This window comes from Sarcophilus harrisii, chromosome 6 (assembly GCF_902635505.1).
Source record: "Sarcophilus harrisii chromosome 6, mSarHar1.11, whole genome shotgun sequence".
NCBI classification, from domain to species: Eukaryota; Metazoa; Chordata; class Mammalia; order Dasyuromorphia; family Dasyuridae; genus Sarcophilus; species Sarcophilus harrisii.
This window is the reverse complement of record NC_045431.1, coordinates 33,639,633-33,654,133: the sequence shown is the minus strand read 5'-3', so window position 1 is coordinate 33,654,133 and position 14,501 is coordinate 33,639,633. Positions and strand designations below refer to the sequence as shown.

At 32.1% G+C, this 14,501-nt stretch overlaps 1 protein-coding gene across 1 annotated transcript in view; it reads left to right on the top strand.

Moving 5' to 3' along the window:
* GABRA2 (gamma-aminobutyric acid type A receptor subunit alpha2) overlaps positions 1-14,068 on the top strand; it is a 128,779-nt gene extending 114,711 nt beyond the window's left edge. The window contains exon 10 of the mRNA XM_003773285.2: positions 11,073-14,068. Coding sequence (XP_003773333.1) covers positions 11,073-11,378 — 306 coding nt within the window. The 3' untranslated portion in view covers positions 11,379-14,068. The remainder of the gene's footprint in view (positions 1-11,072) is intronic.
* The last annotated feature ends 433 nt before the right edge of the window (positions 14,069-14,501 follow it).

The window sequence follows — 14,501 nt, the reverse complement described above, 5'->3', positions numbered from 1 at the left end:
TTCTTTGGTCTAAAGCAATTGCAACAATCAATGCTCTTAAAATTTAGTCTCTTGGAGAACAAATGTTAGTGAACTATCCAATTCACAAAATTGCTAGAAAAAAAGTTTGGAAATAGATTTAAAATTTTTAAAATAAGTACATAAATTGTTTTGAAATCTTCCTGTGCTACTCTCCTAGAGTCTTTTGTGCAGTATTTCACTCAACTCCTCCTCCTAAATATGGTAAAAACAGATTTCTCTGGCACTTTTTTCATTTTAAAAGGCTCATCTATTTAAGAAAAGCTAATTAATATTAACAATATGAATAGCTCCAGGTCTTTTAAAAATAAAAAATAGTTATAAAATTTATTCTGTATATTCCATTTGAAAATTTATCATCATATATGTGTTTGTATGTATGCATATATTTATATGCAAACATACTTATATGTGTACATACATCACACATACACACACATACATACACACACATTCAACCTTCTTGTCTTCTCAGTAGATGATAAAAGGAATGGAGTGTGGGTGGGAATTTGGAATGGAAATTTAAAATGTGACAGGGGGAAAAAAGTGTTTGTTAAAAGGCATGTGTATTGCAACGCAAACATTTGGTACAACTTATGGTGCATAAGAAATAATTTACCTCATTATTATAAAAATCCATAACCCTGAAAGGAAAAGAAAAACTGTCTCATTAGAAGGTTCTCTCTCTCATTGTGTGTATGTGTATGGCTGCATGCTCATGTATATGTGCATGCATGTGTGTTTCTAGGCCTTCTCAAAATGGAATTTTTCTCTCACGTTGCCCTGTTCTTTACAGTCTGAGTAATGAGTAGTTATTAGATATCTTGGAAATGTGCTACTTCTTAACTAGATTATTAACAAAAAAAGGAAAATAAATTCAATTTCCATTAATAATAACTGAAATTCTTTGAGAAGCTTAGGACTGTTATTAGAGTTATACCATTTAGCAATTATACCAAAATACCTTGATGGAATTTCTTTCATTGATATTTATTAGATTTGCTCTCTTTGGTCAATAACATTTTTGAGTAATTAGTCAAGGACTTTTGTAAAGAGAATTGCATATTGATATACTTTAATCAACACAATTGATCCTATGAATGGAAATAAATATTGTATATATAATTTTTCTTAATATTGTGTCTCCAAATATTATGCATGTGTGCATGCATGTATGTGTGTATTCATATAATTGCTGTGTTCTAAACCTAGTTTTTAATGCCTATAGGAAAAGTTCTCCATAGAAGCATATCAATATCTCATCTAATTCTAGTGTCAGATAATTGTGGCAATAAGATATCAAGTGGCTTACCTTAGGTCATACAGCTTGGTTTTCTTAGGGTAGGTGTTCTTGACTATTTTTATTTCTTGGTCATCTTTGTCAAGCCAGTGAAGCCAATGGAACTCTTCTGAAAGTATTTTAAATAAATCTAAAAAAAGTCAACTTCTGGATTCCAAAACAAACTAATTATGTTGAAAATTAATTATCAAAATATTATTAGGAACAAATTTCCAGGCACAGGTTAAGAATTCCTGTTAATGAATCATTGAAAAAATTGTACTTATATCATTTTACTTATATGTAAATATATACCTAGGAAATAAAAATTTTTCCCAGTTGATAGTACGCTGGTCCTAGAATCAGGAGACCTGACTTCAAATCCAGCCTCAGAAAGTTAACACTATTTAGCTCTGTGATCCTGGGCAAGTTAGTTAACCCCAATTGCCTCAAAAATGAAAAAAAAAAAGTACTTTCTCTTTATGTGAAAGGATTTACCAATTCCATTTGAATTTTTTTGTCTTCATTGAAGTAACGATTCCATCCCATTCCCAATGCTTCTAAAAGCTTTAAAAGAAGAGATTACTTTTGCTGCATTTTATTTCATTCAAAGAAAAGCATTTGGCTTAATTCGAATGCCTGGAGCCCTGAGGAAAAGGAGGAAAGAAGAAGAAACAAAGTTATATTGGTATCACTGCCAAAAATATAAAAATAAAAAAATCTCTGGAGTTTACTATATATCCATGACAGACAACAGATCATTTTTGGGGCTTTGAATGAGTGATATTTTGAACATAACAGGGAAAGGAAACAATCAGTAATCTAGAAAGATATGACATTTCTCACATGGTGCCAGACTCATGGCAGGTTCTCAACATCCCTCCAATTTCTTTTTTTTTTCTTTCCTTTATTATTATTATTATTGACAGTACATATGCATGGGTAATATTTTTACAACATTATCCCTTTCACGCACTTCTGTTCTGACTTTTCCCTTCCTTCGCTCCACCCCCTCCCCTAGATGGCAGGCAATCTTATACATATTAAATATGTTATAGTATATCCTAGATACAATACATGTGTGCAGAACTGTACAGTTCTCTTATTGCACAAGAAGAATTGACATCCCTCCAAATTCAATTTGAATATATTTGGATTGTCACACATTACAGAGCTGTTCCCTATTGGGAGATCAGCCACATCTGATCGGCTTCCCATTTATTTTTAATATCACATGCAAGGAATCACCAATTAAATAAGCTTAAAATTTTAATTTTTCTGTGATAAAATCTCCTATATACAGGGCAAGGTGTGGTATATGTTCAAAAAAGGGAGCATGGGATAGGAATGGAGTAAGAATGTCAGTCAGAAAGGTGCAAATTTGGAGAAAAAAAGCATGTCATGAGAAAGAATAAGTTCAAAATATCTGAACATTTTAGACTAACAAGGTATAAATATCAAAATATTGAGTAAAATCTGAAAATTGTGTTATATTACTAAAATTAATCCAGCTTTCTAGAATTTTGCCATAGGACAGGACTATCAAATAAACATTTGAAAAAAATGCAGTCAATTTGATGTACTTGTATTCTCAACGTTTTAAACATTTCCATTGTATCTTATTTATTGTTTTCATTTCCCAATATATTATTATTTATGTCAACATTCCATTCCATTTTAAGTATCTTGATATGTATGCCTTCTTCCAGAACTGATACATTAATTTAGAGGGCAACTGTCAGTTTTTGTCAGGTGTATTAGTTACATGCATATGTGATATGGTCCAAGTGATCATAATGTTCTTTTTAAAATAGTGATGCTGATAGTTAGGATTTCTAAAGAACTTTATAATTACAAAGCATTTTCTTAACCATCCTTTGAGGTAGAGAGTTAAAATATATTGGTAATCATTTTACAGATATGGAAACTAGAGTTATTAAGATGATAAAAGCTATTAAGAGACTTGTACATGGTTATTCATCCAGTGAAATGGCAAAGACAGGATTGAAATTCAGATCACCTAATTCCAAATCTAGTAGAGTATCCAAATCCCACAGAAGGAATTTGTTATGCTTTTGTGATTTCTCCCCTAGTGGTATATCATTCTTACATTTCAGTTATGATTTAGAGTACCAGATAATGTCCTTTTATAGCACTTGTCCTCAGAAAGCTGAGGATCTGTGGTTGAAGGCATTACGTTCTTGATTGGCAATTATTTAATAGAGGTGAATAATACATTTAAGTATATCTGTTTCTAAAATCATGAACAGACAAAGCAACTCTTACAGAATCATTGAAACCTTGTCATAATTGCACAGGGAAACAACTGAGCTTTTTCATCTTTTTTTTTTAGTTCTCAAATTAAAATGAATGTTCTTTCTGGATATTAATTTAGCAACCTGATACTTAAAATGAATTTCTTTTCAAGCATCTCTTTGGAGAGCAAAAAAGAGAAAAAGGGAGGGAGGCAGAGAGGGGAAGAGAGAGAGGGAGATTGACAGAGAGACAGAGAGAGAGCATTTCAATATATTTATAGTTAAGTCTAGAGTTGATTTGTCCAGAGTTTCTGCTTTATGATTCCCAGTTGTATGATCTTTTCATTTATGTCCAAAACTTGCTAAGAAGGTAGTAAAAATCAGCTTGTCTTTACCCTACTATTAAAGCATAGATAAAATCACTAAAAAGATTCAAAGGTAAGTTCTGATGAGAAAGAGAAAGGGAAAGAAGAGGAGGACGGATAAATTGATTTGGTGACAATGAGGTAGCAAATTCTGTGTATGCAGTTATTGGTGAACCAGACAAAACTCCAAAGACTTGTGATTATATTTAATTCAGGCTCAGGATACTCTTCCCCCTGAAATCAGTAGACTATGTATATGAGTCAGCACACCTCAGGCCAATATTGTTTTTATTTTACTTACTGGATTTAAAAGTTCTTTGGCTTTCCTAGTTATGTCTTGATTCCCTCTCCTAGCATTTTTCTGACTCGCCAAGTTAATTAAAAGTTTAGTTTCCATTAGTTTCCTTTGCTGATGTGCATTACATTTGAAGAGAGTGCCTGATATATGTTATAAGGTGGCCTGAATTGTTTTATTAGTCTTTGATTTGGTTGTATATCTGAGATAATCACACATGAAGAATATTAAAAAAAAATCCATGAAAATAGAAATGCAATTTAGAAACTAAAGAAAATCATATAGTACAGTCGTCAGGAATTCATGGTTTTCACCTAAAAGAAATGTCCATGGATTTGTTCTTTATTTGATGTTGAATTAGATTTGACTTTCCATCTTAATCAAGATTCTAATATAATACTAACGTGTTTCCCATTGGCATTCCTAATGGTTGTGATAAAGGGAGTGAATAGAACCCATGAGCTCTTAGTATAAATACAGATGGGTTGGATCAGGTGTTTTTTTGGTAGGTTTGAAGAACAAAACTTGTTTTGCAAGACTTTAGTTATATGCCTTAAAAATTTTTGGAATACCACCATTTGTTCTTAATCCTTTCTTATAAAATCCTTTGATACATCCAAACATGCTTTTTTAGTGATTATCAAGACATTGATATAGCTGGGACCTTTCAGAGTCCCTATTTTACCCTATTGATTATATACTCTCCTGAAAGTGAGTGTGATCCTGTGTGCTCTCTCCTCTCTCTCTGTCTCTCTCTCTGTCTCTCTCTCTGTGTCTCTTTCTCTGTCTCTCTCTCTCTCTCTCTCTCTCTCTCTCTCTCTCTCTCTCTCTCTCTCTCTCTCTCTCTCTGTGTCTCTCTCTCTCTGTCTCTTTCTCTCTCCTTCCTTCCCTCCCTCTCTCCTCCACTTTCTCTCTCCTTCCCTCTCCTTCTCCTTCCTAGGAAATTCAATGTCCTTCAAGCCACTTTGGTTTTCTGTCTAATTTTATACTATATCCTCCCTCCCTGATTTTTAAGAGTCTTCTTCATTCTTCCTCTCTTTTAAGAAAAACATTTTCCAGATATCTGTTTTGTCCCTCTTTTTTCACTCTCTTCTTCAATACATGCTCTAATTAATTTAACAGCAAATGATAAGAAATTTTGGTAGTCTATATATCTGGACCTCATATTTCTCTGGAAATTTTGATCTGGATTTTTAGTTTTCTTAATGATTATCCTTACCTGAATGCATTGAAACTATTTTAAAATCAGTATATTCCAAAGGGAGTGATCTTTTTTTTTTTAAATACAAATCTGTGATCTCTTCAGTTTTCAGTTTTTCACTCATTATCCAATTTTACAATTGTGTTGTTACTTTTTCTTCTCAGTAATTTCCTATGCATAGTTAGCGACAAAATGCCATAGCATAGATCACAGATTTGGAGTGAGAAAGTTCTTTAAAGATCATCTATTCCAACCTCCAACTGGCAAGTTAAGGACTGAAGCCTCACTAGGTAAAGTGATTTATCAAAAATCACATGGATGGTAAATGGCAGACCTGGCATTTGAACCCTCCACTGATTCCAAATAGGGCTTTCTTGAGTGGACCAAATCCCTCAAATATGACTTTCTTTTCTGTTACCACTGTTGTCACAGTGATTGTATCTTCATCACCACCTACCTGGAAAATTAGCTAATAATGACACTTTAAACTTACAAAGTATTTCCCTCACAAAAATTTTATGATATGTGTAAAAGTATTATTATCCTCACTTTACATATAGATAAATGGAAGTATGACTCTAAGTCTAGTATTCAATGTACTCTTCCACTCTGTCCAGCTTCTTAACTAGTCTCCCTGACCCCCATGTCTCCAAACTCCAATAAATTTTTTATATAAATAGCTGATGCAATGGACTGAGTATTGAGCCTGGAGTAAAAAAAATGAGTTCAGATTCAGCCTTAAACACTCCCTACCTGTGTGCCTCTGGACAATTCATTAGCCCCTTTGCCTCAATTTTCTGAACTCTAAAGTGAATATAATAATGAACAATCTCACAGTGTTATTTTAAGGATCAAAGGAGATGCTCAGTAGAGATAATAGTATATAATAAGGCTATATAAATATTAGCTATTATTAACTTATTATTAGTTGTATTTATTACATACAACTATTTTTATTCCAATGCTAAAAATTTGTGAACATTTTAACTTTTTTACTAAATAAAAACACAAACTCTTTAAGGCAGCCACTTATTTACAACTTGAAGACTCCCAATCTGCTGGTACATATTGTATAATATTCTCCTATATGTAAGATACTCTCTAGGCAGAGAGTGCGACTTTGTATACTACCTATTTGACTCTGAGGGTATCAGCATCTCTCAGCTTCATTGTGCTAATCTGCAAAATTAGAGTTAAAATAAACTATCCTTAGTGACCAGTTCAGTCCTTTACATATATATATATATGTGTGTGTGTGTGTGTGTGTATGTATATGTATATATATATATTTTTACAAACACACATACACATATATGTAATAGTTGGAGATAAGGCTTTATAATGCCCACAATGCTGGACTTGATATCAAAGACTTCTGGGTTCAGTCAGTCAACAATCATTTTATTACATGCTTATTATGCACCAGTCATTGTGCTAAGCTCTGGAGATGCAAGAAACATTTAAAAAATGGTCACTACCCTCAAGGAGCTCATAATCTAATAGAGGAAATCATAAACAAACAAATATTTTAAAAGAAGCTATCTATCTATCTATCTATCTGTGTGTGTGTGTGTGCAGTAGAAATGAATATTAAGCACAGAGAATGTACTGAAATTAAGGATTTGGAAAAGCTATCTGTAGAAGGTAAAATTTTAGCTAAGACTTGAAGGAAACCAGGAGGCAGAGATAAGGAGGAAGGACATTCTAGAAATGGAAGAAAACCAGAGAAAATGCAGGCTTAAATCCTACTCTGAAAATTATTAGTTTTGTGTCCTTTGGTAAGAAACTTCAAACTTCTGGTTTCCATTTCTTGTTTTGCAAAATTTTAGCATTTACACTAAATGATCTCTATGGTCATCTATGATACTAAAATTTGACTCTAAGATCATTGTATCAGAATAATATATATAGATTCTCTTGGTAACCTGGAATGGAGTAGTGCAGAAACTTGTTCATTATCTCCTTAATGAATATCTTTTATTTTTATAACCCATTCTATGAAATTCATACACTATTATGCTTTTTAGGAAAGGATTATCTTTTGCTTCATATAGAATACATTTCTTTCTTCCTATGAAAAAAGACTAGAAATATCTTGGTATTAATAATTTCAGCAGTATTCTAGTAACAACTTGATTACTAACTCATTAACAATCTCATTGCCCATTAATTTCCCATATTTTTAAGTTAATCCATTAAGTGGATTGAATTAGATGATTCTTAAGATTCCTTCTAACTCTAAAATTTTGTAAGTTATAGTTTGGACCAATTGCTCACATTTTTCGACCAGCTGAATTCTAAATCTGAAATATATTCTTTTTCTTGTCATTGTATTATTTGCACTTCCTGGTTTCAAAAGCATACTTTGTTTTGTCACCGGGATACAGGTTATGCTTATGATAGTAATCAGACCTTTTCCTAGCTTGAATTAAGCCCCTTGCTTCTTTAGTCATATTAGTGATCGGCACTTTTGAACATACACCCAGAGGCCTTGATACAGCAATAAACAAACTCTCAATATATTCTGAATCCTGTAAGACATCATTTAAAAGATAGAAAATAAAATTTAATTATGGTGGGTTGTAGCATCTTTTCATTCTGCTTCAGTGGATATATCAACAAACTCTATAGCAAGGATGTTTCTTTTTAAAATTTTCACTTCTCAAGTGTCTATGTGAAGGTTATCCTGTAATTTCAGAAAGAGTTTTAAAAACTGAATGGGCAATATTGTTGAACAAACAACAAAGGGATTCCTCCCTTCTTTCTGCTTGTGTATGTTAGAATAAGTAGAATGAATATTGGTATTTACATATATAACCTTTAACAGAGGTGTAATTAAATTAACCCCCAAGGATCCTATTAGTGTGAATTGAATGTACAAATATATGTAGCTTTAATTCTGGCTTAATTTGATTCCAACAGGGTTTATTTTTAATTTCAAAATATTATAATGATCTATTTTTAAGAGAACCAACCAATACCTTCTAAAACCCCAAGGAATATAAACTATTTGTTGCTTGTGCATTTGATCGTGATACATGTTATTTTTTAAAAAATATCTGTCTTTTTTGTTCTCTTTTAATGAATTTTTGAAAAGTTAAAACCAAAAGCAAATATTGGTTCTATATTTTAGAGGGAGGCTTTTCTTCTCTTTTTCTCCTCCTACTTATATTTTGGGGGACATGGATCCATTCCCAATCTCCAAGACCTTAAGCAGGATTTCTTTTGTGAATACTCTGTCTTTTTTAAGAGAACTTTGTGGAGTAATTCTGATGACAAATTGAGAAATAGAATATTCTGCCATTTAGCAGAGATTTCAAGGGTGTTACAATTGATAGTTTGCCTATCTATTTATATAAAAGAATTTTAGAGAATTATAAAATCTGAAATCATAAGGGCATATGGAGGAACAGTGTCAACTCATAGAAGAAATGGCAAGTGAACAAGTATTACTAGCGCCCATCATAAACAGTTATACCTATGATTCAGACAACTGAAAAAATGCTGAGAATTTTTAAAAAGTGTTTTCTTTGTTTCTTGAAGTGAGTATACCTGTAACATATATTGTACATATGTAACATACATGTAACATATGTTTGTAACTTTTATCACAGTTCAATAATGGTCAAATGACCAACAATTCCTCCCCCCCTTAATGTTTTCTACTTCCATAAAAGAATGGATTTGGTAGGTAGGAACAACTACTATTTGTTTCCCAATTTAGAACATTTATTATTATTTACCTAAGAGTTAGTCTTTTTATTATTTTTTAAACTATGGAATACTGATGAAATTAAAAAGCAACAAAGATAATAAGGGTATCTAAATAGACAATAGAACATAATAAAGATTATATAAGAAATGATGAATCTCCATTCCATACAGCTTACTTTATTTATAATATATTAAAAGGTATTAACACTGATATTCAAAACTGCTTTCTTGCCTGCCTTTTCTTCCTTATGAATCTCTGTTCTCTTCTGCATATTAAAAAAGGCTTAATTTCTCTATTCGATTTCTTTTTTGATAATGGAGAATTAAAGCAATACAGTGATTTTACTACATTCCTATAGCATATTCAGACACATGTTCAAACATAAATTCAATTTTTTAAAAAATAGGCCAATTTAGAGCATCCAGGAGTAGATAATTGTTATAAATACATTGCATGACATTAATATGTGGTCATTTTATTTGCAAATATGTACATGTTGATGTAGATATTTTATATCAAGGAGTAGTCTAAAGTAGAAGTTTGAGAGGTAGTTATTATTCATACTAATAATACAAAAACATTCTTTTGGGCAAAATGCTATATGTATATTAGTATTAAATGTCTAGGAATTTATATGATATCAATTTTAATTTAGGGGTTCAATTTTCTTTACTTCCTGTAGTTTTTGTTGCTATTACTCAGAGGAAAGTATTAAGGAATGTTCATTCTTAGGGACATCCTATCTATACTCTCTACCTATCTAGCCAATTTATTTGCAAGCCTTTCTATAAATTAATAGCAAATTGCAACATCTTGGAAGTATTCCTGGATTTCCTCTGACATCATAAGGGAACTCATACACCAAAAAAAACTCAGAAATCTTTTGCTCTCACCATGATCAGAGAATCCCAATTTCCTATTGATATTATCCTCTTGAGATCTTTCACTTAATATTTTGATTTTCCCTGTCGTCATAGTAGGTTTCTATGGTCAAGGATCTTTTTTGTTTCTTGCTCATTTTCTTTTTGTTTCTTTTCTCTTTTTTTTTACCAATTTCATAGCTTTTAAAGCTGAGCACTGCTCTTGGAGCACAAGGAATGCTTTCCCAAGCTTTTTGTGTGCCTCTGAGATTTGAAGTGCTTTGAGCTCTACCTTTGAGCACAGGAGCCTCAGGTGTTTGGTGAAATAATTCTGGGTCTTATTGTGTGACAGCAGTCACTTATTTTTTCTTCACACTTCCCCATTGCCTATCTGTAGTAGCCTCTTTACAATCCATTATATACCTTTCCATTAGCTCTTAGGGTGACATTCATTCATATATATATATATATATATATATATATATATATATATACACTCATTGTATATTATTCAGTTTTTTTCTTACCTTGTCATCCACATCTCTACTGTGTTTTTCTTACTAAAAAAAAGAAAGTTTTTTTGAATATTTGTCCTCTTAAGGAAAAATCCACATTGCAAAATGACGTAAATTCAATGAGAGTATTTATTTTGGAATTACACATTTTCAGGGCATATTTTCCTATATTCTTTGCCCCTTGTACATAACTTAGTGATACACTATAATGCCATGATGCATTGGGAAATTTCTTGTAACCAAATGACCCTTTTATTAGATTTAAACCACATTTACAGCTCAATAGGGATTACTGGTATCCCAATAAGGAATCTCTCTTCATGATTGCTTTCTATCTTTACAATCCAACTTAAATGAAATTAACTTCCCCAATGTCCATGTCCCTGATTTATGCTACTTCCTTTAAAAAGCTATCAGAATAGCAATATGATGGCAAAATATAATAGAAGTATGACATGAACAATGATTCCTGTGAGCAAATCTACTTTATGGCTCCCATTGACCAAGTTTCCATTAAAGTAATTGTCCATTTCTCCCTGCACTCTTTTAATTTCTCTGTCTTTTAATAGAAAAAAGAGAAGGCATCTGTCATGAAGAAGAACAATGCTTATGCTGTGGCTGTGGCCAATTATGCTCCAAATATTACCAAGGACCCTGTTCTTTCCACCATCTCCAAGAGTGCTACTACAGCAGAAACCAACAAGAAACCAGAAGGAAAACCAGCAGAAGCAAAGAAAACATTCAACAGTGTTAGCAAGATTGACAGAATGTCTAGAATAGTTTTCCCAGTCTTATTTGGTACTTTTAATTTAGTGTACTGGGCAACATATTTAAATAGGGAGCCTGTGCTTTTAGGATTTGCTCCATCAACCTAAATGTAAAATTCCCATTTGGTATCATTCCTGCAAAATGAAAATCTGCTAGGTTGTTTTGCTATGTACAGTCCGACTAATAACTGCTAATTTGTGAACCAATATGTACAGATTGTATATAGAAATCTCTCTTATCAGTAAGTCTCCAAAGGAGGCCCACATTTGCTAATTCATGGGATCTGTAAGCAGATAGCACCCATGCCAACTGAGCCATTGCTTTTACAAAGGTGTACCGAGGGAAGTTGGTTTGAAGTCAATTTCAGGTATGCTGAATATGACCTCTATTTATTGTAGAAATGAAAATGGGAGTCCTATACAACACTTCTGGAACACTTTTGTTTTAGTTAGATGTTAGAATTTTTCTCTACTCATGTCTAATTTTACAATAATGGATTACAAAACCTTTTTTTTTTTTAATAGCAGAGTTTGTTCTCTGCAAACTTAACACTTTCCCTGAGTGCTCAGAATCCCTGCTGATGTATTTGGGAGTTTGGTGCACATAGGAAGAATGCTAGGAAGCAAGATTCAGCCTCTAATTATTCTGTACAGTTTGTTTATCCATGTACATATTGCAGTATGATGACCTCAAACTTTAGATGATTCACAATCTGACAGGATGTTAATTATCCTTAGCATTAAATAATTGTTGGAATGACAAGAGTCATTATTTTCTTACCTTTTAAACCTTATTGGAAAGTTGTCAATGAAGCAGTCATCGAAACCCTGCAAATTATTTTTGTCAGCCCCATGCAATTTAAAATCTCATGTCTCCATTTCACAAAAGAAAGTGTCTTATCTTTCAAGTGTGTCTTATTTTGAGATTGATCATCCAAATAGCCTTGGTTTAGAGATAGGAAAAATTCATTTCAAACTGAAGGCTGTTGAACAAAGCTCACATTCCCACTCCTCAGAAATTGATCAGAGTGTTTGTGTCATGGAGAATATATATATATATATATATATATATACATATACATACATATATGCATATATATAAACTGTAAGATACGCTTTGTTCCTGTTTACTAATACAGATAATTCTGCCTTAAGGCTTCTCTCTTCACCATTTTGGGGAAGCCACTAATTCAAATGGAAGAGGCAGTTAAAGTGACACTTTTTCTCTCCTAAAAGCAGCTCTCTCAGATAAGATTTAATGTAAATCTGCTTTTGTAAATTGCAACTTTACATTTTGCTGACATAACTTTACAATGGCTTTGTATACCAGTCAAGGTTTTGGTAAGAGTTGAACATTTTTTTACTTAAACTTTAAAGCATTACTGGCAATTATTGACTATTTCACACACCGAGACACACACACATACACACAACACACAAGTAGCAAGATTAGAAGCCGTTTTCAATTTTATATCAATGTTGAATAAGAATGATAAATTTCTGTTTTTGTTTTCCTTTGAATGTTTTGAAAATCCTTTACGCCCTGAGATAACTTTTAAAGAAAAAATAATGATTGTGTATGACCCCCTTGCTTCCAGACTTCTGGACGATCTAAAAGTCCTTCTGATTCACACATATATTAGCAGTTATTAGTTGACCTTTACCAAGAGATCACCTTTACGATGATGTCTTTGTAGAAACGTGTAGTCGTACAGTGTCATTTCTTGCAGTTTTGTATAGTATTTGAGTCTAGTGCATAAAATAGGTGTGTTCAAAATTCAATAAAAGAAATATCTTCTGATGTGGAAAAAAAAGCAAAAAGAACCAAACAATGTTGCTTTCATTTGCCTTTTTTACTTTGTTTCTTCTAGTATTTTTTTTAATGTTATTCTTTTCTGTGCTCTGTATGACTATATTGAAATCAAGGTCATAAATTCATTTTAATAATAGACTTCATGGTGAAGCAGACAATAGTCAACAGTCCCACTGGTCACAATATAATTGATATGACAGTAAAGAAACCAAAGGATCATATATGATTATCTAATCCCCTTCTAATGATGCCTTCTTTATCAATAAAAAAAGAACTTTTAAACATGCATTTAACTTAAACATTTAAGTAAAAAGGAACATTTTCATATATATATGTGTATACATTGCAGATCTCCCATGTAATTCAGATATGTTTTTCAATGATATGATAAAGTATGTAAGGTTTGAAGGCAAACAATAAAAGGGGTGTTTTGTTTTTTCATCATATATATATTATACGTTTAAAATGTTTCTGTTTGTAAATTCTGAGGTATGTCCTTAACGTCAAACTACCCAGGTATAAATTATAAATTTATAAATATGTATTTATGTAAAAAAGCTTGTAAATAATTGATTCTTTAAATCAACCACCACCACACACAATCTCTCTCTGCTTTTGGCAAAGGGCTGTCCTTGCATGGTTTATTGCTGGCATCAGTCCTATGTGTAAGTTGGAGCACATTCCTTAGAATCATTATTTTCTGTGGTCTCAATGGTTGAAGATCTTCTGTCCTAATTATATGTTCACATAATTTATTTCAGAATGCTCTGTTACTGCTCTGACTTCGGTGCATGTGTTTCTGTGCATATCCCTAAATAGAATCCTTTAGGAGTCTGAATAGATGTGGAGGAATGATGCAAATTTGTTGGGTAGAAGTAGAAAACTCCATGGAGAACAAGGATCACAAATTATAAAGGCATGAGCCTGAACATTTTACTCAACCAATAGAAAAACAACTCAAAATAGATACTAATGAAATCAATAGTTTACTTCAAGGCATAAAGAAAAACAAAACAAAATCTGTAGGAAATTAAGTTAAAAACCCTAAGCATCTCCCTTGGCATAATACCAGTTTCATGTATGTGTATATGTGATATTTGAAGATATGAACACAAGAGATGAAGATATATATAATTATATTGTCTGGCAGGCCTTGAAAATAACTCATAAAATTTACTAAAGTTAATAGAAATTAATATGAATCTCATCCCTTTAGATAGGATGCTAAAATAAAATGATCAATGAAATATGCAAAACTAGCTTAATACTGGAGACAGTCATATTTTTATGCTCTCTATTTCATATTGATTTAAACATAAAATGACAAGGAACATAAATTCGTTCATAAATACATTAAAATCAGTCATTTTGAATTGTCAGTCTTAATAATTTTTTCAAGGGAACTTAAGATCATGCTC